The sequence below is a fragment of the Oncorhynchus clarkii genome, chromosome 12, assembly GCF_045791955.1.
Source record: "Oncorhynchus clarkii lewisi isolate Uvic-CL-2024 chromosome 12, UVic_Ocla_1.0, whole genome shotgun sequence".
Lineage (NCBI taxonomy): Eukaryota > Metazoa > Chordata > Actinopteri > Salmoniformes > Salmonidae > Oncorhynchus > Oncorhynchus clarkii.
This window is the reverse complement of record NC_092158.1, coordinates 30,536,151-30,562,661: the sequence shown is the minus strand read 5'-3', so window position 1 is coordinate 30,562,661 and position 26,511 is coordinate 30,536,151. Positions and strand designations below refer to the sequence as shown.

At 42.6% G+C, this 26,511-nt stretch overlaps 1 protein-coding gene across 1 annotated transcript in view; it reads right to left on the bottom strand.

Moving 5' to 3' along the window:
* LOC139421978 (connector enhancer of kinase suppressor of ras 2-like) overlaps positions 1-24,023 on the bottom strand; it is a 41,009-nt gene extending 16,986 nt beyond the window's left edge. The window contains exons 1-12 of the mRNA XM_071173121.1: positions 23,678-24,023; positions 15,819-15,982; positions 11,853-12,055; positions 7,924-8,011; positions 6,794-6,835; positions 6,524-6,643; positions 4,243-4,302; positions 3,990-4,058; positions 3,665-3,811; positions 1,912-2,045; positions 1,434-1,639; positions 284-373 (exon numbers count right to left, since the gene is read on the bottom strand). Of these exons, the coding sequence (XP_071029222.1) occupies positions 284-373; positions 1,434-1,639; positions 1,912-2,045; positions 3,665-3,811; positions 3,990-4,058; positions 4,243-4,302; positions 6,524-6,643; positions 6,794-6,835; positions 7,924-8,011; positions 11,853-12,055; positions 15,819-15,982; positions 23,678-23,741 (1,387 nt within the window). The 5' untranslated portion in view covers positions 23,742-24,023. The remainder of the gene's footprint in view (positions 1-283; positions 374-1,433; positions 1,640-1,911; positions 2,046-3,664; positions 3,812-3,989; positions 4,059-4,242; positions 4,303-6,523; positions 6,644-6,793; positions 6,836-7,923; positions 8,012-11,852; positions 12,056-15,818; positions 15,983-23,677) is intronic.
* Positions 24,024-26,511: the final 2,488 nt, after the last annotated feature.

The window sequence follows — 26,511 nt, the reverse complement described above, 5'->3', positions numbered from 1 at the left end:
ACTAATTGAGATACACAGAAAGAAGATACAGGAAAAGAGGGACAGATAAAGAGGAGGATAGCTAATTCAGTATCATATCTATCATGCACTGAGCCCTGCCTCACATGGCCGCTCAGCCTCCTGGTCCCTTGGCTAAGACATCTGAGATGGGGAGGTAGAAAACTCGTCCCTGGCCCAATTATGAGAGATATCCACCCACTCACCTCTGCTGCTTTATCTCTCTCTTTCTGTCTCCCCTCTCTCTTTATCTCTCCCTCTCTCTCCATCCCAGCCTCCCACTCACCTCTCCTGCTCTCTCTTTTCAGCTTGGCCGAGTCTTCATAGTCTCCCACCCAGTTATATTCCACTGGCATGGAGATGGGCCTAAGCCTGCCTGGAGCACACAGCACACATAACATACAACATTACAGACCTACCCAGGAACATCAAAGAGCTACAAACAGCCTATATTAACACCACAGTGACACAAACACTAACATTACAAACACATAAGGGATTGCATAGTGCACCACAAGTGCACCACAGGCATCCTTCATCCAAACACACAGCCTTGGACTGGGTCATGCCATATGTGGGAGATTGACATCCCACATCCAAACACACATTCTTGGACTGGGTTAATGCCATATGTGGGAGATTGACATCCCACATCCAAACACACATTCTTGGACTGGGTTAATGCCATATCTGGGGGATTGACATCCCACATCCAAACACACATTCTTGGACTGGGTCATGCCATATGTGGGAGATTGACATCCCACATCCAAACACACATTCTTGAACTGGGTCATACCATATGTGGGGGATTGACATCCCACATCCAAACACACATTCTTGAACTGGGTTAATGCCATATCTGGGGGATTGACATCCCACATCCAAACACATAACCTTGGACCGGGTTAATGCCATATCTGGGGGATTGACATCCCACATCCAAACACACATTCTTGGACTGGGTCATGCCATATGTGGGAGATTGACATCCCACATCCAAACACACATTCTTGGACTGGGTTAATGCCATATCTGGGGGATTGACATCCCACATCCAAATACACATTCTTGGACTGGGTTAATGCCATATCTGGGGGATTGACATCCCACATCCAAACACACATTCTTGAACTGGGTCATACCATATCTGGGGGATTGACATCCCACATCCAAACACACATTCTTGGACTGGGTTAATGCCATATCTGGGGGATTGACATCCCACATCCAAACACACATTCTTGAACTGGGTCATACCATATGTGGGGGATTGACATCCCACATCCAAACACATAGCCTTGGACTGGGTCATACCATATCTGGGGGATTGACATCCTTCATACAAATACACAGGCTTGGACTTGATCTTACCATACAGTCTGTAGGGGGCTGACATCCCTCATACAAATATGCAGGCTTGGACTGGGTCATACCATAAGTGGGGGTGCTGTCCCTGCGGGCAGGTGGAGGTCCATGGTTCTGGTCGTACTCGTAGCAGTAGAGAATGGCATCCTCCTCCACCAGAGGAAAACGTCGGCGACACTCCTGGTCCAGGAAGGAGTTGGGGGACTCAGAGCCCTTGGCTACCGGGACTTCAGCTTGGAGGTCATCGTCACCTGGTAGATTCCCCTTGTCATCTCTGCAGCACAGATCATGGAGAGAGTCTGTTTGCCTATGGAGCATCGACTGCGTAGGTAAACCTAAACAAACTCATATACTACAAGGCACATATATCACCCCTCAAAAGGGAACAAACTGACTAAATACACAGACTATCGTAATTACACAGGTAAAACCATTGTACAATATTTCACTACAGTTAGCTTACTCACAACATATGAACAGTGACTACACTGTAATCGCTAAGGTAAGGCATACAGTATGTCATAGTGAGGCAGCTTGTGTGTGTACCTGGGGGTGTATGGTTCATCAGGGGGCGGGGGGATGAAGAGGTCCTGCAGGGCACAGCTGTCTCTCCTGGACGGGGTGCTCAGGGTACTGGTGGGCGTGGCCACACTGCTGCTGGGGCTCTGAGGGATGATGGGCTATGAGGAGAGAGATAAAGAGGGGGGAGAAGGGGGAGAGAGAGGGGGGGGGTTCGTTTTCTGACATACTGCAGTGATGTGTAGTCTCGTAAACAGTTTAAGACTACGCTTAATCAAACCGTTAGAGCCTCAATATGTGGAAATTCTTTGTTTCTCAGTTGGAGAATGGCTAGAGGCAGAGTTAGGGAATGGAACATATATTTGATCATTTGCATTTGATGAACTATAAATTCAAAGCATAAGACAATAACTGAATCTGGATGCATGATGAAACAAGAGGGAGAGGAAGGTAAGGAGAGGAGAAGAGAGGTAGCAGAGAAGAGGTAAAGGAAAAGGTGAGGGTAAGATGGGGGGGGGTCAGGAGGTGGCAGAGCTCTGATGCGCTCCAGTTGGTCAGGGCCCCAGGGGGAGGGAGGAAAACAGCACTTAGCCCAGCATGGGACTCAGAGGGGGTGCAGGGATGAAGTCACATATGCCCCTCACACACACGCTTCCTCCATGTACCAGTTCAGATATAACACCTATATTACACAACATTTTGGGGCAGAATATGACACACAGACAGACACAGTAACAAAAACTCACTGCTTTACCGAGACCCACCAACATACAAGTTCACTCTCCTGATTGCATACTCACCGACACAATGAACTGACAGTCACATACTATGCACATGAAAAAGTTCACACACCATCTCAGTCATGAATCTACTGATAAGATAGAGGTATACCGTACATAAATCACCTCTCACTAAATGCCACCCTATTCCATATATACTATAAAGTAAGCACTATAAAGGGAATAGTGTGTTATTTTTTGATTCGGCCACACATACACTACCCACCACTGCGACCTGTACGCTCTCGTTGGCTGGCTCTCGCTTCATACTCGGCGCCAAACCCACTGGCTCCAGGTCATCTACAAGTCTTTGCTAGGTAAAGCACCGCCTTATCTCAGCTCACTGGTCACCATAGCAGCACCCACCCACAGCACGCGCTCCAGCAGGTATATTTCACTGGTCACACCCAAAGCCAATTCCTCCTTTGGCCGCCTTTCCTTCCAGTTCTCTGCTGCCAATGACTGGAACGAACTGCAAAAATCACTGAAGCTGGAAACTCTTATCTCCCTCACTAACTTCAAGCACCAGCTGTCAGAGCAGCTCACAGATCATTGCACCTGTACATAGCCCATCTGTAAATAGCCGATCCAACTACCTCATCCCCATACTGTATTTATTTATTTTGCTCCTTTGCACCCCAGTATATCTACTTGCACATACATCTTCTGCACATCTATCACTCAAGTGTTTAATTGCTATATCATAATTACCTCGCCAATATGGCCTATTTTATTGCCTTACCTACCTTAACTTACCTCATTTGCACACACTGTATATATATTTTTTTTCTACTGTATTATTTACTGTATGTTTGTTTGTTCCATGTGTAACTTTGTGTTGTTGTATGTGTCGAACTGCTTTGCTTTATCTTGGCCCGGTCGCAGTTGTAAATGAGAACTTATTCTCAACTAGCCTACCTGGTTAAATAAAGGTGAAAAAAAACAACAACAAAAAACAAACACATTCATCAGTTGTGTGGAGGTTGAAAGTATTGTCATACTTGCAGGGCTAAGGGTTTCCATCTCATGTTCTTCAGTAGTGCTGGGGTGGATGTGAGTGTACTCTGTGGGCGCTTCTTCAGAGTCAGCATAACACCCCCGGGATCCCCGCGCAAAGAATTCACCAAGTTCTTCAACTGCCAGCCCACCTAGCGCAACACGCCAACAAACACACACACAAACACAATGAAAAACACATAGGGCGACCTTTCACACAAGCATAGTAGTAATCATAGGGTAGTCATATACCAGTATGTAGACGTATGAGAATAAGATAAAGGGGATGGGCAGAGAGATAATATAAGGTAAGAAGAGAGAGAGACGCACCACTGTCTGATGATTGACCTGGATGACTTCATCGCCTGCGTGGATTTTCTTACAGCGGTCAGCCAGAGACTTATGGAGAGGAAGACACATCACACAGCTATAAAAACAGATTGGCCTGATGCTGTTCACTGTCATTAATGGGATTCACTGTGACACAGCCATGAGTGACACTTTTCCGTCTGTATCATAGGAGATCGATCTACATGCCAAATGGCTTCATAGCCCTGACTGAGCATCTTGAAGATTTACTCACTCCCTCTGTAGTTCCAGTGATGACATGCAGGCCGTCATATGTGGATTTGATGTACATACCCTATAGAGAGACAGAGAGAGGTAGCTTACAGCCATATCCTGACAAGTTCATACATCCATATACAGTACATAACAAACACAAACACAGAAATTAATTCAGTTTAAAAGATACATTTAACATCTCCATAAATCATATCGTAAATATTCAATCGGTCCCTGTCAATCGTAGAGGCAAAAAGACAAACGTACTAAAATGCTCAAGCCTGCCCTTCGATGGGCTGTAAGTGCATAACAAATAGACACACAGACACACACACACACACACAAACACACACACTCAGTGCATTTCAGTCTGAGTGAGATGAGAGTAAGAGGTTTATTTTTGTCCCATTCGGCCCACTCCTCTGTTCAGGTTATATTGACTGTACTGTATGTGAAAAGCTCTGTGGCCCTCTGTGTGGCCTGTGCATATGTTTGTGTGTGGGGGTGGGAGCTTACAGCCCCAAGCAGGACAGTCATATCTAAGTGCAAGTCAGAGCAAACATGGAGGTTTTAGATAACAGTTTATGTCCACATATAGTACAGGAGAAATCTACTAAGTAAATACAGTGTACTCGGAAAGTATTCAGACGCCTTCACTTTTTCCACATTGTGTTACCTTACAGCCTTATTCTAAAATTGACTAAATTGTCCCCCCCCCATCAATCTACACACAATACTCCATAATAACAAAGCAAAAACAGCTTTTTAGAATTGAAAAAAACTACAGAAATATCACATTTACATAAATATTCAAACTCTTTACTCAGTACTTTGTTGAAGCACCTTTGGCAGCAATTACAGCCTCGATTCTTCTTGGGTATGACGCTACAAGCTTGGCATACCTGTTTTTGGGGAGTTTCTCACATTCTTCTCTGCAGATCCTCTCAAGCTCTGTCAGGTTGGCACAGCTATTTTCACAGCTATTTACACAGCTATTTTCAGGTTTCTCCAGAGATGTTCGATCAGGTTAAATTCCGCAATCTGGCTGGACCACTCAAGAACATTCAGAGAATTGTCCAGAAGCCACTCCTGTGTCGTCTTGGCTGTGTGCTTAGGGTCATTGTCCTGTTGGAAGGTGAACTTATGCCCCAGTCTGAGGTCCTCAGTGCTCTGGAGCAGGTTTTCATCAATGATCTCTGTACTTCGCTCCATTCATCTTTCCCTCGATCCTGACTAGTCTCCCAGTCCATGCTGCTGAAAAACATCTCCACAGCATGATGCTGCCACCACCATGCTACACCTTAGGGATAATGCCAGGTTTCCTCCAGATGTGACGCTTGGCATTCAGATCAAAGAGTTCAATCTTGGTTTCATCAGACCTGAGAATCTTGTCCTTTAGGCAAACTCCAAGTGGGCTGTCATGTGCCTTTTACTGAGGTGTGGCTTCCATCTGGAATAAAGGCCTGATTGGTGAAGTGCTGCAGAGATGGTTGTCCCTCTGGAAGGTTCTCCCATCTCCACAGAGGAACTCTGGAGCTCTGTCAGAGAGGCCATTGAGTTCTTGGTCACCTCCCTGGCCAAGGCCCTTCTCCCCCGATGGCTCAGTTTGGCCAGGCGGCCAGCTCTAGGAAGAGTCTTGGTGGTTCCAAACTTCTTCCATTTAAGAATGATGAAGGCCACTGTGTTCTTGGGGACCTTCAATGCTGCAGAAATGTGTTGGTACCCTTCCCCAGATATGTGCCTTGACACAGTCATGTCTTGGAGCTCTACGGACAATTCCTTCAACCTCATAGCTTGGTTTTTGCTCTGACATGCAGTATCAACTGTGGGACCTTATATAGATCGTTATGTGACTTTCCAAATCATGTCCAATCAATTGAATTTACCACAGGTCGACTCCAATTAAGTTGTAGAAACATCTCAAGGATGATCAATGCAAACAGGATGCACCTGAGCTCAATTTCGAGTCTCATAGCAAAGGGTCTGAGTACTTATGTAAATAAGGTATTTCTGGTTTTTTAATTTTTTTTTTATTTGCAAACATTTCTAAAAACCTGTTTTAGCTTTGTTATGGGGTATTGTGTGTAGATTGAAAAAAGTAATGTAATACATTTTACAATAAGGCTGTAACATAACAAAATGTGGAAAAAGTCTGAATACTGTCTGAATGCACTGGTTATAAGAGTTACCCATAATATTGATCTATTACCCAGAAAGAGTGCCTGTTTTGTACTTTTGTGAGAGAGAAAATAAGTACAAGGCACAATACCTAGTATGCCTGAGTAATTGGGGAGTCTTACCAGTCCCTCAGTAGACTTGATGTTGGCCAGCTGAACTACCTCCAAATGGGCTGACTGAGACACCATCGGGTCAGAGGACAGAGAGATGATGTGATCACACACTCCAGATAGAGTCTTACACTGGAAAAGGGAAGGATGGTGCGAAGGGGAAAAGAGTGAACAGTGAATTTAGATCGATTAGGGATGAGTCGCCAGCCAGTAACTAAATGATGGGGATTCTAATTCTGTTTGGATGTGTTGAAGGGAATTGAAATAAGTGGGCCCACTCACCACATGCAGAATCTTATTTTCAGTCTCATACACAGAACAGTCCTGAAATACAGAGGGAGATGGAGAGGCAGAGGTTACCACAGGACAATGTGTCAGAGAAGTGATTATTATTCCAATTATAACACACACACACACAAACAGTCCACCGTGAGTCACTCTGCCCTTACGGGGCCTGCATCCCTCGCTACCTCTCTCCACTCCTTCTCTCTCTCTACAGGCGATATCTCTCTGCCATCAGATAAACTCTAAGGACAGCCACACACGGATGAAATCTCCGCTGCAATACCTGCTGCTCTTTTGGAGCACCTCCCCAGCCTTCAACCAGACCCTCTCCTAAGTGGCATAGCACCGTTTCGCGAGGCCCCCTGCAAGGTCTAAGCAAGCCCCCCCCCTAACTAATCTCATGCAATTCTATACATTTTGCCATGAGGCTGAGAGAAAAATGTGCAGTTTCATAGCTAACCTTATGCTATCCTAAAATAAATCCATGAGGCTGAGAGAAAATGTTGCAGTTTTAAAGCTATGTTCCTGTAATTCTATTGCTATGGCTTATGATGTGTTCATTTGCTATCTGGGGGGTCTTAAGCTTTTGGGTGGACTGCGGGGGTGCGTCCTACACCACTGCCTCTCGTATGTGCCTGCCTGTCCTTGTGCCAATCCCTGCAGGACCCAGGGCTGAACTAACACTCCCTCCCTCCCTGCAGCCCTTCCCCTACAGTATCATGTCCTGCTCTAGCGAAGACGGATGCCTCTACACAGTGCCAGCCTTCCCCTATTTATATCTATTGGAACACCTCAGCACTGTTCCCGCAGTATGAATTAGAGCAACACAGAGAAACACATCCTCCCAGCGTGCACACATACTGTATAGTAGGCATGCAAACCGTCATGCTCTTTACAAAAGGTAAGGCTACATTTGAGTAGCCAGAGGCTGTCCTCTCTCCATGGGCATGATGACACATATAGTAATTTCCAATAGCAGAGCAGAGCACACAGCTCCTGTGTTGACTAACTTAATTGAAAAAAGGCCTTTGGGAAATGTTTGTTTATAACCCAGTTTTGGGAAACAGTAACGGTGGTAATGCTAGCTCGTGGTACAGCTGTATATGGGACTGTGTTTGATGGCTTACCTGCTGTACAATCGTGGTGAGCTCTAGACACAGCTGAATCACATTGTTTCTTGTCATGGAGTAGTCTGCCACTGCTGCGAACGGAGACCTGAAAAAGAAGTAGCACCTGGAATTAACCATTAGATCATTCTTCATTCCAATCCCTTTGACTGGACAATACATGTGGGTGAGTATGAAGTGTATATCGTGTGCCATATTATATATGACAATGACAGGCATCTACAGTGCCCCCCCTAATTATTTTCTTCTTTTGGCTCTATACTCCAAAAGTTTTGATTTTAAATAAAACAATGTAAAAGTGCATAGTGTCAACTTTAATAGGAGGGTATTTTTATTCATATCGTGTGAACCGTTTATCAATTACAGCACTTTCAGTGCATAGTTCCCCCATTTTATGGGACCAAATGTTTTGGGACAAATTCACACTTCTTTTTTTTCATTTAACATTTATTTAACTAGGCAAGTCAGTTAAGAACAAATATGTTTCTAAACATTTCTACATTAATGTGGATGCTACCATAATTATGGATAATCCTGAATGATGAGTGAGAAAGTTACAGATGCACAAATATCATACCCCCCAAAAAATTGTGAGGTTAGCATGTCTTGAGGGTATGATATTTGTGCGTCTGTAACTTTCTCACTCATCATTATTCAGGATTAATTCAGGATTATCCGTAATCATGGTAGCATCCACATTAATGTAGACGTGTTTAGAAACATTCTATTCTTATTTACAATAAAAGTGACACAATACATTATTTACCATTTATTTCTATTTGGCACAAAATAATCTGAAACACAAACAAAACAAACAGCAAATGCATCCAACAAATGTGTAGTCAGAAGCTTGATGTAGTCCTTGCGTGGTATGAATATGGGACCAAAAACATAACTTTTTATTACTTGAATACACATATACTGTAATTCAATTTGTCCCAAAACCTTTGGTGTCCTAAAATGTGGGGACTATGTACAAAAAGTGCTGTAATTTAGGAACGGTTCACCCGATATGGATGAAAATACACTCAAATTAAAGCTGACAGTTTGCACTTCAACCGTATAGTCATTGTTTGAGTTTAAATCCAAACCTTTGGAGTATAGAGCCAAAAGAAGAAAAAAATGCACTGTCCCAATATATACTGAACGAAAATATAAACACAACATGCAACAATTTCAAAGATTTTACTGAGTTACAGTTCATATAAGGAAATCAGTCAATTGAAAGAAATTCATTAGGCCCTAATCTATGGATTTCACATGACTGGGAATACAGATATGCATCTGTTGGTCACAGATACCTTAATAAAATAGGAAGGGGCATGGATTAGAAAAACAGTCAGTATTTGGTGTGACCATCATTTGCATCATGGAACGCGACACATCTCCTTTGCATAGAGTTGATCAGGCTGTTTATTCTGGCCTGTGGAATGTTGTCCCACTCCTCTTCAATGACTGTGCAAAGTTTCTGGTTATTGTCGGGAACTGGAATACACTGTCATACACGTCAATCCAGAGCATCCCAAACATGCTCAATGGGTGACATGCCTGGGGAGTATGCAGAACTGGGACATTTTCAGCTTTCAAAAATTGTGTACAGATCTTTGCAACATGCTGAAACATGAGGTGATGGCGGCAGATGAATGGCACGACAATGGGCCTTAGGATCTCGTCACGGTATCTCTGTGCATTCAAATTACCATCGATAAAATGCAATTGTGTTCGTTGTCCGTAGCTTATGCCTACCCATACCATAACCCCGCCACCGCCATGGGGGTCTCTATTCACAACGTTGCAAACACTCGCATACACGTGTTCTGCGGTTGTGAGGCCGGTTGAACGTACTGCCACTCTCTAAAAAGACGTTGGAGGTGGCTTATGGTAGAGAAATAAACATTAAATTCCCTGGCAACAACTCTGGTGGACATTCCTGCAGTTAGCTCCCTGAAAACTTGAGACATCTGTGGCATTATTGTGTGACAAAACTGCACATTTTACAGCGGCCTTTATTGTCCACGTCACAAGGTGCACCTGTGTAATGATCATGCTGTTTAATAAGCTTCTTGATATTTTACACCTGTCAGGTGGATGGTTTATATTTGAAATTGAGAAATGCACACTAACAGGGATGTAAACAAAATTTGAAAGAAATAAGCTTTTTGTGCGTACGGAACATTTCTGGGATCTTTTATTTCAGCTCATAAAACATAGGACCAACACTTTGCATGTTGCGTTTATGTTTTTGTTCAGTGTAGTATATGACGCTGGAATTGTTCAGTTCTTAAATTGCAGTGCAAGTCGAGGGAATCAAACTAGTTATGCAGAAAAAATACATTTTTGTTTACTGCATATCTTAATACATCCACCCACACACCCGTACACACACACACACACACACACACACACACACACACACACACACACACACACACACACACACACACACACACACACATACACACACACCCACACACACTGTCTGGCAGCATCTCACAGAGGACCTGAGGAGGATAAACAGCAGCACCTAACAGACACGCTCTCTCATGGCCAATCTCTCAAAACAACACTTACATAAAAGCTTACTCATCTTTTGTTTGTCAGCTGATTGCTAATGGAAATTATGTAAGGACATCAACTTAGTCATGTTTGAGTGGTCAAAATGAAATCAAATGTTATTTGTCACATGCTCAAAATACAACATGTGTAGACTTTACAATGAATTGCTTACTTACAAGCCCATAACCAACAATGCAGTGTCTTCTCTGTATACATCAATGATGTCGCTCTTGCTGCAGGTGATTCTCTGATCCACCTCTATGCAGACATCACCATTCTGTATATTTCTGGCCCTTCTTTTATCGCTGCGTTAACTAACCTCCAGACGAGCTTCAATGCCATACAACTCTCCATCAGTGGCCTCCAAATGCTCTTAAATGCAAGTAAAACTAAATGCATGCTCTTCAACCGATCGCTGCCCATACCTGCCTGCCCGTCCAGTATCACTACTCTATTGATCACTCAAGAAGTGAGTTCTAGATGACAACCTAACAGACTGTAGCTGGAAAGGTAGCAAATCTAATATGAGAACACTGACTGACGTAGACGAATCTCCAGAGTGAGATGAACCTCTCAGACCACGTGAACCTCTCACACGACGACCCGGAAGAATCTACAAAGGACAATGGCGACATCGACTGTGCAAACCAGAGCCTCACCAGCTCAACTATTGAAGCCAGCTTCATACAATGCATTGCTTTTCCCAATGAGCTATCGTTAGTGGCATATGTATTTATGTGAGAATAGCTTTCCAGGTCCAATAGAGACTCATGTTCCTTAGTCTTCCTTCCAAAACCCCCTTCTCTTCTCTCTGAATCTATCATGTTATAACCAAGCTGTTTTTGTTCAGTCCACTAGGGACGGAATTTACTGTTTAATATTATTATGTATTGTACATTCTGTAATTGTTGAATTAGTTAGTAAGTAAATAATTGAGCCAATTTGTGTATGGATGATTCATAAGTAAAGGCTGGGTTCGTGCAGATAACCAAGAATTTTACGACGTTCAGATAAGACTGATATTAGGTCAAGAATAATTACTATATCAACTAACAAACTATACTAACTAACTAACTAACTATATAAACTAATACTTCCGTGGTGCCCCAGGTTATTAAAGAGTACATTTTTGTTGCATGATTTAATTCAATCACGTAATCAATTAATGTTAGGTAATCGATTGGATAAAATAGCATGTCATATTAAAGAATTCAGAGACATGACACACCCTATGGGTTGAGGCAAAAGTAGTGTACTACATAGAGAAGTGTGTGATTTGAAAAGCAACCTATGAAAATAGTCTGGGTAGAATAGTGTGCCTGAGCATGTATGCGTGTGATTGTGTGTTTACTGTAGCTCATTGCAAATCTCACCTATCCAGCCATGCCAGCAGGCTCTTGGCTGCAGCGATGAGGTCCACCACAGAGGTGAGGAAGTCATTGGGCAGCTTGCGGGCGGCACGGCCGTCATAGTGACCACTGCGACGCCGCCCCGTGATGAAGTTCTGCAGGTTCTTGGCTGAGGCATTAAGCTTATGGGATAGAGTCTTCAGATTCTCTGTCTCCAAACCATAGTTCTGAGTGAGAAAGAGAGAGAGGAGAGGGAACATTATTTTTTTTGTTTTGGTCGATTCTTGTTGTCGTTATAATTTACATGGGATTGTTGATGCTTTCTGTTGTTTTATGTTTCTACAGAACCCTCAGAAAGAGGTGATGTTGTGTCTCAATGGGTCTCAAGTGGTTTTACCCTGTAGATATAAATTCCAAAAAAGCAAAAGCAATGTCACAGCCAATATTATACACAATTACAGGAAGTCGACTGCCACAGGTGCATTTCACCAAAGGAGATCTTCACTATAGTGTGTGAAGAATGAGTGCACACTAACCAGTGAGTCACATCCTGTACATGTGAAGGCAACTAAAAGAGAAAATGAAAGGCTACTCAAATCAAATCAAAGTTTATTTGTCACGTGCTCCGAATACAACAGGTGTAGACCTTACAGTGAAATGCTTACTTACAGGCTCTAACAAATAGTGCAAAAAAACGTATTAGGTATAACCTTCCCCAAGAGCTGTAAATATACTGTATGATAATGTTGTTGAGATAAACAAGTCTACTGTAATTATAAAAACGCTCCCTAAACTCCCTTGTGCGTAAGCACTGTTCACACTGTCGTTCAAAGGAAGTGATTGTGGCATAAACAAATAATTCACTGTGACGTTTCTTTCCATGCAGGCAGTGAAAGTACAGGGATTAAAAGTGTGGTAAATAAAAAGTCAGTCGTACTGGCAGGGGCTCATAGGGATTCCTGCCCGCCTGCTTACGCCTGCCTCGCTGTGTGACAAACATGTGAGGATCTAACAGAACCAGCGATCCATCAGACACACCCCCACTCTCCCTCCAGCTGTCACCTCGCATGTGTGGGGAAACCAGAACACTCATTATGCACTACCCACAATGCCCCCTATGTACGTGGAGGTCTGTGGGCTTCTGTCATGCCAGTGGCATGTCCATGACTGTCCTGTGAGGATCCAAATAGGTCAGATCAGCTTTGTAATAAATAACTTAAAGCAGACCCCCTCTCACCTGTAAGTGGGGGTTAACACCTCACGTCCTGTTGTAAATCAAGGACAGAACACTCAGACATCCCTCTCCAAATTCACCCAAGGAAAGACTTTTCTAGCCGAAACTCTAACACGTTCAAAAGTAACTACTGGAACAATTTTTCTAACATTGAACGTTGGGAATGGACAGAGGCGACCTAAAAGAACACTAATGTCATTTGTTAGAATGTTATAAAGGAAATACTGTAACTTGAAAATTATACACACTACATTAATGAAGTTTCCATTCTCTGCCTTGTGTATGCTATATTAAAAATAATGAAAGTATTTTTGCTAAGAGCGGGTTGTGATTTTAGAAACTGTAAGAAAAAATTGTTTCTATAACTGTGCACAGTAAGTAGTCACCGCCTCCTTGAGTGAGGTCAGAGAGCGTGTCAGCCTGACGGAACCGCCCCTTTTGAATGAACTCACGTTTAAAGTGGTTTGAGCTCTGAATCTTAACACGAGGAAGAGACGATGAAGTTACCTTCCGGACAATCACTGCTAGCTGTCCTAAGTAATGTATCTAGAAAAGTGAACTTAAGTGGGACCACTCTACTACTCTTTACAAGCCATCGTGGTACGCTACTCCCATTACTCCATTGGGAACCATCAACACGGCTTGGCTAGCCTATCTTCAAAGAAGCTTCTACCAGAGCGAATGGAAGGAAAATGAACTTGTGGACTAAACGACAAGTCACCAGATACCGTACGACAAGCAGAGGAGAGCAACAGAGAAAACCTTTTTGGAAATCAGAGCCTTAGAAGCGTGCCGTGAAAAGGTCCAACCCCCTTTCCAAGGCGTTCCGGTTAGAAGAGATACACGCCGAACCAAGGCATTTTCACGTAAATACATTCATGATTTCTTACTCCAAGCGGGCGGTGGTTCGTGTGCAAAGTATATGATTACTGTGAGAGTAGTTTCTAAATTGACCAACGTTAAGTGTCTCTGTCTCTCTTTCTCACCCTCTCCATGTCTTTTGTAGCAAGCAGCCATATTGTTGTCAGTCGCGAGGGACCTGTTTCTAATGTATTGTGTATGTTTATCCTGTGTTACCATTTAGTTAGCTAGTAAATAAATAATTAAATCAATTTGTGTAGTACTGAATCATAAGTAAGGCCCAGGTTTTTGCAGATGCAAGGAGGTTATGACTGTTCAGAATGATGATATGATACGGGGTTATGATTAATAAGTTGATTATTTATGTATGTGATAGTATGTATGTATGTGATGTATGTGATTAAACCTTAAGGGTTTAATTTGGGAGATGGTTACTCTTTAAAGAACCGCTCTCGTGGTGCCTCAAATCCTAATTAGTTAATTGTTACATAGTTAGTTGATTAGATAAATAACAGTCATCAGATGAAAGTAAAGTCGCAAACACCAGGGTTTCTTGGATGGGGGCTGGCCGATGAGTAATCATATTTAATACAGCATGCCTGACGGACTGATTTAACCAAATCCCAGTTACATAAGGGGCTTTGGGAGTGAAGGCGAGGCTTACCCATATGACTATGGAGGATGAGTGGGCTTCAGATAACATCTGTGACCTCTGTCTCCTAACTCTCCGTCCCCTCCTCTCTATCTCCTCTCTCTCTACATCACTCCTTCCCACTCTCCATCCCACCTCCTCTTTACGCGTCACTCGTTTCCCTTTAGTCCCATTAATCTCACCCACTCAATCTCTGCTTGCACTCTCTATCCTCTCTGTCTTCCTCTCTCTCCCCCTCTTTCTCTCTATCTGTTCTATTCTCTTGGTCATCACTCTCTATCATCCACGTGTCACACCCACCCAAACCACCCTAGAAGCTGATGTGTATTGTTTTGCGTCTGTGTGTGGGGTGATGTGATTGTACAGTATATGTGTGTGTTTATTTTCTCTGGAATCAATTACAGTGAGAGACTATCCCTCCAGCATACACAAGGACCAGTGGAAGTGAACTGACAAACAGGGTAATTACCTGGTCTAACAAAACACTATCAGCCTAAATCCGAAGTTTAGTCAGCTGTGAAGGTGGCAACTAACAATTATCAATAATCAGAAAGAAAATGAAACCTAAAGGGGATTATAAAATGATATGTCCTAAAATTGACACAGACGTCAGGCAAAATAAAACGTAGAAGATTGAACAAGAGTCTGAAATGCTGTCAGAGCAAAAATGCTTCAACATATCCTAGCACTGTACTCCTAAGCTGTAAAGACTCTTACAGTTAAGCACTATCCCCACCAGCTGCCTGTCTGACCTCTATAAAAGGGGTCTTCACTATGTCCAAAAAATTAAAAGCAAAACAGATTAAACACCAAAACCTGACTTCCCAGACACAGATTACGCCTAGGCTTGGACTAAAAAGCTACTTCAGTTGGTGAGTCTCTGGATGGTTCTCTGATTTTCTGACTTGATTCACACTCTTTGGGGGGTTCATGGATCCTCTGGATGAGTCATTGAATCTCTGTTTAAATCATAGATTCTCTGTATGATTCATGACTCCACATAGCCTGGTGGTGACTCTAGAGAGGAATACATGACCGAATGAAGGGGATGGAGGACTCACCAGGGCACAGCCTCTAGGATAAGCTCTAACTCTAGCTAGCCCTAACCCCTGACCAGCACCCCCTGACTCCATCATGAATACTCACCAGAGCACAGAGTAGGTCCACAGCCTCTAGGATAAGCTCTAACTCTAGCTAGCCCTAACCCCTGACCAGCACCCCTGACTCCATCACGACTACTCACCAGAGCACAGAGTAGATCCACAGCCTCCAGGATGAGCTCCTGGTGTCCGATACGGGACACTCCCAGGTCCTCCAGCTCCTGGTGAGTGATACGAAGCAGCTGATCTCCCCCCACCTTCTCCCTCTCAAACGTCTTAATGTACTGCTGCAGACAGTCATCCAGCCCTGGAGAGAGAGGAGACGAGATGACGCTGTGAAGACTAATTACAAAGGGAAATATTAATTTGATAAATTCATTCGTTCTGGCTCACTCCTCTTTGCTCCTGTCTGCTACTACCTCATATACATGTCTTGATGTTTCATTGAAAAATATTTCTGGTAAGGAACTGTAATAGCATATAACTTTGAGAAACAATATAATATTAATCAAGTTACAATAGTCTTTGTATCAACTCCATCCATCCATCCTTCCAGGTTATTATGACCAACTAAGGCCTACGCAGGCAGTTTCAGATGTAAGCCCCAACAACCTCAGTCCCTTCCAGACATCAGTCTAAATATTGTGTGTGAAGATGTTATGTTATCTGGTCAGGGCTGTGTGAAGAAACTCCCTCTTATCAGTTCAGCTCTGCAGTCCTGAGGGGTTTACAGTGACTCAATCACTTCATTCTCTCTCTCTCTCTCTCTCTCTCTCTCTCTCTCTCTCTCTCTCTCTCTCTCTCTCTCTCTCTCTCTCGCTCTCGCTCTCGCTCTCGCTCTCTCTTTCACTCTCTCCCTCTAAGTGTGTGTGTGCGTCTGTGTGTGAGTGTGTGTGTGCATGCATCTGCATGTGAGTGTGTGCGTGCGTGCGTACGTACGTGCGTCTGTGTGTGTGTGAGTGTCTCCGCATCTCTCATTTCTGGGCTTTGAAACTGTAGCCTTTGAGTGTGTGCCAGTGCTTGGTTTAATACTAACTGACACACAGAGATCTCAAAGATGAGCACACGTGGCAGAGCTGAACATAGTGCTGTTTTGGGCACAGCTGAACAGACATACATACACAGCCTTAGCCAGCCATAGGCAGGCTTTAATCACCCACGTTACACAGACCTCCACGGATGTCCAACAAATTACAATGGTACATACAACCCACACACAATCAACCCTTTCCCCCTACGCATACCATTACATACAACCTTCCTCCTATTATTAACAGAACTGACACACATCATATATTTATTAAGACCATGACATATTCAAACACTCACAGCATTTACTACACACATACAGCCCACTCACAACCAACAGTTGACAGCCCACTCATAACCAACAGTTGACAGAGGCCTGTCAAAGAGTAAACATTTAGTCCCACATTAAACCCAATTGACACACAGAATCATCCTTCCATTCTTCCATCCTTTCATCCCTGGGGGAGGAATAGAGGAGCTTTCAAATTGATCCTCCCATCCCCCTGGCATACAAAAACAGAGATGGCACCATCTCAGTGATCCTCTCTGAAAGCTTTAATTCACAGCTGTACAAATACCATCAGTCAGTGTCTATCTAAATGTGGACTCAACACTGACACACAATTTCTCCAGCACTGACACACACTGCTTACAGATACACACACACACACACACACACACACACACACACACACACACATCATGCTGGTTAAGTGTGCCTTGAATTCAAAATAAGTCACAGACAGTGTCACCAGCAAAGCACCTCCACACCATAACACCTCCTCTTCCATGCTTTACGATGGGAAACACACGTGCGGAGATCATCCATTCACCAACACCGCATCTCACAAAGACACGGCCGTTGGAACCAAAAATCTACCATTTGGACTCCAGACCAAATGACAAATTTCCACCGGTCTAATGTCCATTTCTCATGTTTCTTAGCACAAGCAAGTCTATTCTTCTAATTGGTGTCCTTCAGAAGTGGTTTCTTTGCAGCAATTTGACCATGAAGGCCTGATTCACACAGTCTCCTCTGGACAGTGGATGTTGAGATGTGTATGTTACTTGAACTTTGTGAAGTATTTATTTGGGTTGTAATTTCTGAGGCTGGTAACTCTAAGGAACTTATCCTTTGCAGGAGAGGTAACTCTGTGTCTTCCATTCCTGTGGTGGTCCTCATGAGAGCCAGTTTCCTCATAGAGCTTGATGGTTTTTGCGACTGCACAGAAACTTTCAAAGTTCTTGAAATTAGCCTTATTGACTGAACATCATGTCTTAAAGGAATGATGGACTGTCATTTTGCTTCGCTTATTTGATCTGTTCTTGCCATAATACGGACTTGGTCTTTTACCAAATAGGGCTATCTTCTGTATACCACCCCTAACCTTGTCACAGCACAACTGATTGGCTCAAACGCATTAAGAAGGAAATACATTTTACAAATTAACTTTTAAAAAGGCACATCTGTTAATTGAAATGCATTCCAGGTGACTACCTCATGAAGCTGGTTGAGAGAATGCCAAGAGTGTGCAAAGTTGCCATCAAGGCAAAGGGTGGCTATTTGAAGAATCTCAAATAATTTGTGATCTATTGCATCCCACAACTGTCCCATACTATGTTTAGAATATTTATTTCTCAAACAGAAACAGAATATAATAGGTCGACTTTTGTACTATGGAGGATAGTAGATTGACATAGTGTCACGCCCTGACCTTAGAGAGCCTTTTTATTTCTCTATTTGTTTAGGTCAGGGTGTGATTTGGTTGGGCATTCTATGTTTTCTATTTCTTTGTTTTTGGCTGCTGGTTCCCAATCAGAGGCAGCTGTCTATCCTTGTCTCTGATTGGGAATCATACTTAGGCAGCCTTTTCCCCACCTAATGTTCTGGGTAATTATTTATTTTATGTGTGTGGTTGTGTGCGCTTCACAGTTGAGTCGCGTTCGGTTTCTGTTTACCTGTTGTTGTTTTGTTTGTGAAGGTTTCACTTTATTAAAGATGTGGAACTACATGCACGCTGCGCATTGGCTCATTTATGACAGGGAGTTTGAAGACAGTGAACGTGACACATAGGCTATTGGTTTCGCTCTTCGTTAGGCCTACTCATCTTGTTGGCTGACGAAAAGTAAATGTGAACAGTTCTTCCAATATCTTCAATATGCACTTCGGAATTGGATAAGGACGCGCGCAGTTGCGTCCCGGATGTGTCTGACTTGTAGCCTGTGAGAAAGACCCGATCAGGTGACGGAGAGCCATGCGAGTGAGAGACGCTTCGGATTGTGCAGCACTCTCAGGGAGAACCGCACAACACAGCACTCCGGGCCGCAAAAGGCATGGATTTGTTTAGGGTGCATTACGGCCAGAAAGGAGATGCCGCCGTGAAAATCGAGGCATTATCAAGTGCTTGTCAAATTGTGAATGGAAGACTATTGGAGTGTGTACAGCCTGCGCAAAAAAAAACAAAGCAGAGCTCATGCCTTTCAAGATACTTTTTTTCAAATCATCATTAGAATCTCATCATGCAGCCTTACAATGTATTAAATATCAAAACGTATAGCCCAACGTTTGTAGAACAACTAAAGTTACAATAACTCCAAATGAAGAATATAGGAGTACCTATTTCTTTGTTAACCGCTCTACACAGAATAGCCGCTTATGCGCACTTTGTTCAATTGTATTCTTCATACTATAAAATAATGCCATTGAATTATAAGCAAATATTGTCTGCTAAATGAACTAGTGTTGCCCACAGCTATTTGTCATAGCCAGATCAGGACCTAACATAAGGACAACTCAGAGTATGCTATTCTGTTCTTCTGAAATAGACTACATTTTCTTCATATCATGCTTCTTTAGACCTGTCTAAAATAAAGTGGATTTATTGTGAAGGTGTAGGCTATATTACATGGATTTATTAGACTTTATAAAATGGCTTGTAGGCTATGTGTGGAAGCCAGGGGATGGTAAATGTGTTATGTTAATTAACGGCCACCTAGTCATGGAAGCCATTTCATTGGCTAAAATACAGATAAACACACAAACATCCATGTAAACACACTCATACACACCTTTACATACAACAGACAAGAAGGAACTGGAGATGAAGCAGAACCAGTCAGGTTGTCTGTGTTTTGGTCCAGAGCACAGCAGCTCCATTTCCCTCATCTCTCTATCTCAGTGTTTATTCATCTCTCCCTCATCCACTCTCCCACACTCTTTCTATCCTTTCTCCTCCCTTGGTCAGCCTCCCACAAAGAAGGCTGTGGAGCCCTCATCTCCTCCTTTTGATTTAATCTCAATGTCTTCTTGGGCCTAGACCTAATGAAGGATTCAGCTCAAGTTCAGCTGGAAGCTAAATTATGGAGAAGCTGCAAGAAGAGAGCTCCATGGCTTTGTACACAATTTAAGGGCTTAACAAATCCACCTCTTTACCAAGTTAATGGAGACCCACTTGTCAATGAAAAAATGCCCATGTTGCTATAGAAACCATGCAGTGGGGTTTGGAGTAGAGTCTGCTGCAAGATGACAATACTGTAAGTAAACATGTAATTGAAACGTTATGGATATAGAAATAAAACCTCTAAACTTCAACCCACCAAAACAAGCAGGGGCATTGTCTAAAGTATGAATGCTCTCTCCAGATAACATATATAAACACACAGATAATCCATTCTAAAGGACAAACACGTATTTGTCCTTTAAACATGTATATTACACCTCAATTCAGAGATGGGCTTCGTCCATCTAAATGGGCAGAGCAACCCCTCCATAACAAACTAGCCTTTAGCTTTACCCCAGAAATCCCCCTTAATCAACGGGCCTGGCCTCCTGTTAATTAACAAACAGAGCTATTTTTGTGATGAGATCAATGGAGGAGACAGACAGCCACCCAGACTGGGAAGAGCACACAAAGAGACACAGAGAGAGATGAAATGAGAGATCTGATTAAGAGACTATTAATCCACTAGTAATTGAGGCTGAGGTGAGTAAATTCTGTTTAGTGTTGGGATACATTATTGAGTTGGCTTTCTAGGGGAGGGGCACTATGTTAATCTACATATTTTATCACTGTCAAGAGACATGGGCAGGGTGCCAGCCATTCAGATCAAAACACACACACATAAAGTTTGACAGGGCGGTTAAGAGCGTTGGAACTAGTAATCGAAAGGTTGCTGGTTCGAATCCACGAGCTTGGTTTGAATCCCTGAGCTGACTAGGGGGGAAATCTTTTGATGTGCCCTTGAGCAAGGCACTTAACCCTAATTGCTCACCTGCTGCCGAGTGGCGCAGTGGACTAAGGCACTGCATCTCAGGGCTAGAGGTGTCACTACAGACCCTGGTTTGATTCCAGGCTGTATCACAACCGGCAGTGATTGGGAATCCTTTAGGGTGGTGCACAATTGGCCCAGTCTTGTCAGGTTAGGGTTTGGCCCGGGTAGGCAGTCATTGTAAATAAGAATTTGTTCTTAACTGGCTTGCCTAGTTAAATAAAAAATAAATGAAACGATAAACACACTCTAACCAGAGAAACATGGTGTAAATGTGCACACACATACTCTAGGCTATACATACACTCCCATACCCAACATATGGCTCATAATATTCAAACATCAAATATGCATGCTATGCAACCCAAGTGAGGAGATTGGTCTTTTTCAACATGATTCTACTTGGACAGTGCATTAGAGATTATCTAGCTCCATGATCATCTTACTAATCGCCTTTAGCACAAATGTATGGCAGGTGTTTTGTGTGAAAATAATTAATAATTTATGAAACTGCTTCTCTTTTCATAAAACACTTAGCTTGAACCTGAACCAAGTATTTGCAGCTGTTTAAACTGCAATATATGTCTAAATAAGCACAGTTCGCACTTAATTTAAAGGCTCCATATATTTTCCGTAAGTGGAGGGGTATTCTCTGTGGAGAGGCCTTTGTCGGTGCTGATGGAGTAGAGAGGCTTGGACACAGGAAACACCGGAGGATGCAGAGAGTGGCACTATGGGAAGGCCACTGGGTGCTCCTATATGGCCTCAGGACATCACTGAGCTGTATGCTAATAATGGAACCTCTGGATGGTAATGATGAGACGGAGATGCTGTGGGCCCTTGGGACTGGGAGTATAAGAATGGATCTGAGACAAGATTACACAAACTCCATTTCCTTTCATTCTCTCTGTGACTGTGGCTCCCTCCATTCCTCCATCCCTCACTTTACATCAACATTACTATAGGCTTTGCGCCTAGAACCTGTCTCAGCTCTAGTCATCAGATGTGGCTCGGCTACCATAGGGCCCTCCCTCTGAAATGTCTTCCCTTCCTCATCTCCTCTCCATCTCTTCCAATATACAATCTCTTTCTCTTCTCTCCATCAGCTCTGAATCTCCTCATTATTATCATTTTACTCTCTCCTCTGCTATTCCCACTTACTCTTCCATTACATCCCTATAATCCTCCTGTTCCACTAGTCTTTCCAAGCAAAAGCTCTCTCACACACACACACATGCACACACACACAGACACCTAGACTAATATGTACTCTTTTACAGAACTTGTAAACTGCTTTGTGTCTAATCCCAGTAGCCAGTCAGGAGTATGTCTGACTCAGCCAGCCAGCCAAGCTCCTGTGTATGTTTGGAGCGTGACTGCGTCTGTGAATGAGCGTGTGTTGAGGCAGTGTGGAGGCATGAATAAGTAAATTAACACATTAGTTTGAGCATCACTGCGAGGGTATACTCATTCATATGAGTACCCTGCTCAGCACAGACCACCAACACATTACACAGTAATAATGATACATATCAACACAGAGGTACACAGGCATGAGATACACATGAAACACATGACAGTAACACACAATCTATGGAAACAATAACCATAGAATGAACAGAAAACATATTCTCTCTCTCAAATGGAAAGTTTGTGTGTGTGTGTGTGTGTGTGTGTGTGTGTGTGTGTGTGTGCGTGCAGGCGCATGCGTGTGTGTGTTAAAGATAGTCTTATCAACTGCTGTTCCATCAATCCACAGTGGCTCAGCAACACATGGGGATTTACCACCATCTGGTTAAGCATCTCTCCAAAACAACATGGGCCTACCTCCAGCCTTGATCCATGACCTCACACACACTACATCTCTCATATGAATCCCCTGAACTAGCACCACATACTGTAAGAATCATCTGTCTTCTCGTCTTCATTTAAGATATAATTATTACTGCATTATCACACGCTGTATTGCAGATGTGAAATAATATTTGGGGATGTAGTTAATAAATAAATCGATATATTTAGCATATGCACTTGATCCACTCCAGAGGAATGTAATAGCTATTAGTAATATATTCTCTACAAAATCCATCTTTTACATTCCCTATAACTAACCTCCACAGAAATTAAAGTCATTTTACATATATTAGTGTCTAACATGCTACACTTCAAATACCTACAGGTCTACATTACTAAAAATACTTCAGAGTCAAATTCATCCCAATGCCTTTATTTCAGTGGATCATTAATCCCATAATGGAAATATTCAGACCCTTCTGATCGGCCATTAAAAAGGCAAAGACTGTACTGAACCAACTGAACTGAACCAACTGAACCAACTCATCCTCCAGTGCTTTGAGATTCTCTCAGGTCCAAATCTATATCACTGCCAATTCCACACCCCACATTTCTACTGAAAATGTCATTCAATTTGTGGTATAGAGATACCACATATAATATAATAATATAATATAATAAAATATCAGTATGTTGCCATTATATAATTGACTACATATACTGAGGTTCAGCAGGTGTTTTTGTTTTCCCCAATCCCCAGTGATGGCTCTAGCCTCGCACAGTTTATTGATCGGAGTGGGCGCATTTAGTGCCGTTATACTTGAGTCAAGAGAATATATATTTCACTGCATTTTGTGTGCAGGTTGGTTGCCAACAACTAATGTACGTCTATCTTAAAACCGTGGCGTACCTTTCATCCAGTCCACCACTTGACTCGAACTCCACTTGCTCACAGGCTCCATGACCAGAGCCATTGTGGAAGTTTTTCAGGTCTCGCCTGACAAAATAAACGCTTTAACACTTCAATCTATTACATTCACCAAATTCACCAATGTTTGATTTTGTAGTCCGTTTGCGTGTTTTCTAACAACGGCGAGGGAGGTCCATCGGATCCGAGGCGACGTTATGCGTGGCTTGATTCAAGTCCGATAGATGTCTACACAATCCTCTGCGCTTGGTGCTTGTGTTGTTCGCTCGAATATCGCGAATATCTCCTTTATTTGTCATTCATGTCGGCTGCTGCCAACACTGCATGATTCTGGTGGAACCGTCTGCGACCCTCTCGCCAATTAATCTCCAGACTAGTATCAACTGATCAATACAGCCAGCCTCCAACCATCCAATAGAGAACGCATTCACTGGCATCTGTGGGTGTATTTCCCAGTCGCATTGTGCAGTCCATGTATTCTCCTTCAGACCAACCCACTGAGTCACACTAGCGCTTGCAGGCTTTTTTTAATCCTCATCAGATGCACGTTCACTGTATCTCCCTCGCCTCTTTGTCGCTGTTCACGCCTCCATCATACAAGCGCTGCCTAGCGGAAAATACGGTCGTAACAGAGGCTGAGGATGCTGTAATGTCCCCCTCTCTTATTATCATCCTTTACGAAGAAAGTTGAGATGTAGCCCTATTCAATATACCATGAATTGATCTGTCTAATTGAGAGTATGAAAGAGAAGAATGAATGGGCATAGGGCATTGCAATATATATTTTGTTATTTGAAATAACCGAACAATCATCCATTACAAGTTTGTAACTCACAATTTGTAATGTTTTATACCCAATAGTTTCACTATGCATTATGAGTTTCTATTGAAGGCATATGATACTGTAAGCCTATTTATATTAAATATGACCTTATCAGGGTTACACAAACACCATACATTACAGGACTAAGCTGATTATGAAAGAGTGGGCGCTTTTATCCATTAACAGAAAATAATTAGCCTTGCTTAAAAATGAAAACCCTTAATTGAAACAATTACAAAGCTGACACCTCGCCTGTTTTGGTAAAACGCTGAGTGATAGGCCTGGAAAAATATAACCACTCTCAAATTCATAGAAAATAACTGACCGTCCATGATATCAAAATTATAGTTTTAACCATGTTTTGAGGCATTACAGTGTGTACATTTACAGGAAAACAAGCTTATATTTTGGGTTCTGATGGGGTATGACAGATGAACTAAGCTCATGAGGCATTCATTTATAAGTTATATTCTTAAAGAATCAAAGGGTATATATCAATCAATCAATCAATGTATTTATAAAGCCCTTTTTACATCAGTCAATGTCACAAAGTGCTATACAGAAACCCAGCCTAAAACCTCATACAGCAAGCAATGCAGATGTAGAAGAATATATCATTAGTTTATAAGTCCAAAAATGAATGTAGCAATTAAGGATTCTAACTTTAATTCACACATATCAATTGGAGGCCTTGGGATGTTGCTGCCTGTCAGCATAGCCTGGGTCAATCAAGGCACACCCAGTTCACTGGGGCTGGAGAGCGCCAGGGGCTGACCGTCACATCAATTACACCCCCTATTAAATAAATCCACCAACAGACTCAAGACTCAGTCACGACTACAATGAATCTCTTTGACATAACAAACATCCCACTCACTCAGGTGAAAGCAGTAGAAGACTAGCATGAATGCATCCCACTACTGCAACATGAATAGGCCCACCATAGGTTGACATGCTGCCTCATAAAGTAGGCTTGTGGAAACAACAAGCTCAGCTTAATTGATGTGATGTTGCTTTACTGGTTAGGCATAATGTGCATATGTGGCTTTCATGGCCTTAACCAGATGTGACGTAATGTATCTGCACACTGAACTATTCTGAGTCGTATTCTGTAAATAATAATCTAACCTAAAGCACGGATACAGCCACTTCAAACCCCTCAGTATTGGTAGTTAGACTGTTGCACACTAGCCCAAAATGCACAATACCTCTATGAGAGAGCCTATAGAGCATCAGAACAAAGAACCACTCTTTTTCCATGACCCCTGACCTGTGCAACAATATTGTTCAGGCTTTGCACAGTTAATGTTTTGTGTCAAATTAGTCACCATCGTGTTATTGACGTAAGATGGTTGTTCTTCCCAGAATCATGGTACAACAAAGAGTCAGCCTCTAATTTTCTAAAACGCCTCAAAGACTAATTCTCAGTGATATCAATCAAGATGTATATCAAAAAATGAGTGTTTGAAGTCTAAGGATATACAGGAAGCGATACACAAGATAAGAATATATTATATAGGCCTTTCTCATAGGACAATAGCTGTTAACCACCAAGTCTTGCTTTGTTAAATCAAAGCATCTTGGCTTGTCCTTTGTTTTATTTATGTAAGATTAGCAATGGCTCTTGCTCCTCTGCCCCACCCCTACGGGTATGTGAATACATTTGCTCTGTGTGGAGGTATCTTTGTCAGCATCTCTGACTAATTTAAACAGAAGAATGTGTAATCTGCTTTGCAAGACGGGCATTGTCACATTCTGACCATAGTTCTGTTATTTTATTCTTTGTTTTAGTAAGGTCAGGGCGTGAGTTGGGGTGGGCAGTCTGTTTGTTTTTCTATCTTGGGTTTTTATGTTCGGCCTAGTATGGTTCTCAATCAGAGGCAGGTGTCGTTAGTTGTCTCGGATTGAAAATCATACTTAGGTAGCCTGGGTTTCACTTTTGGTTTGTGGGTGTTGGTTTCCGTGTGTGTTTGGGCCACACGGTACTGTTTGT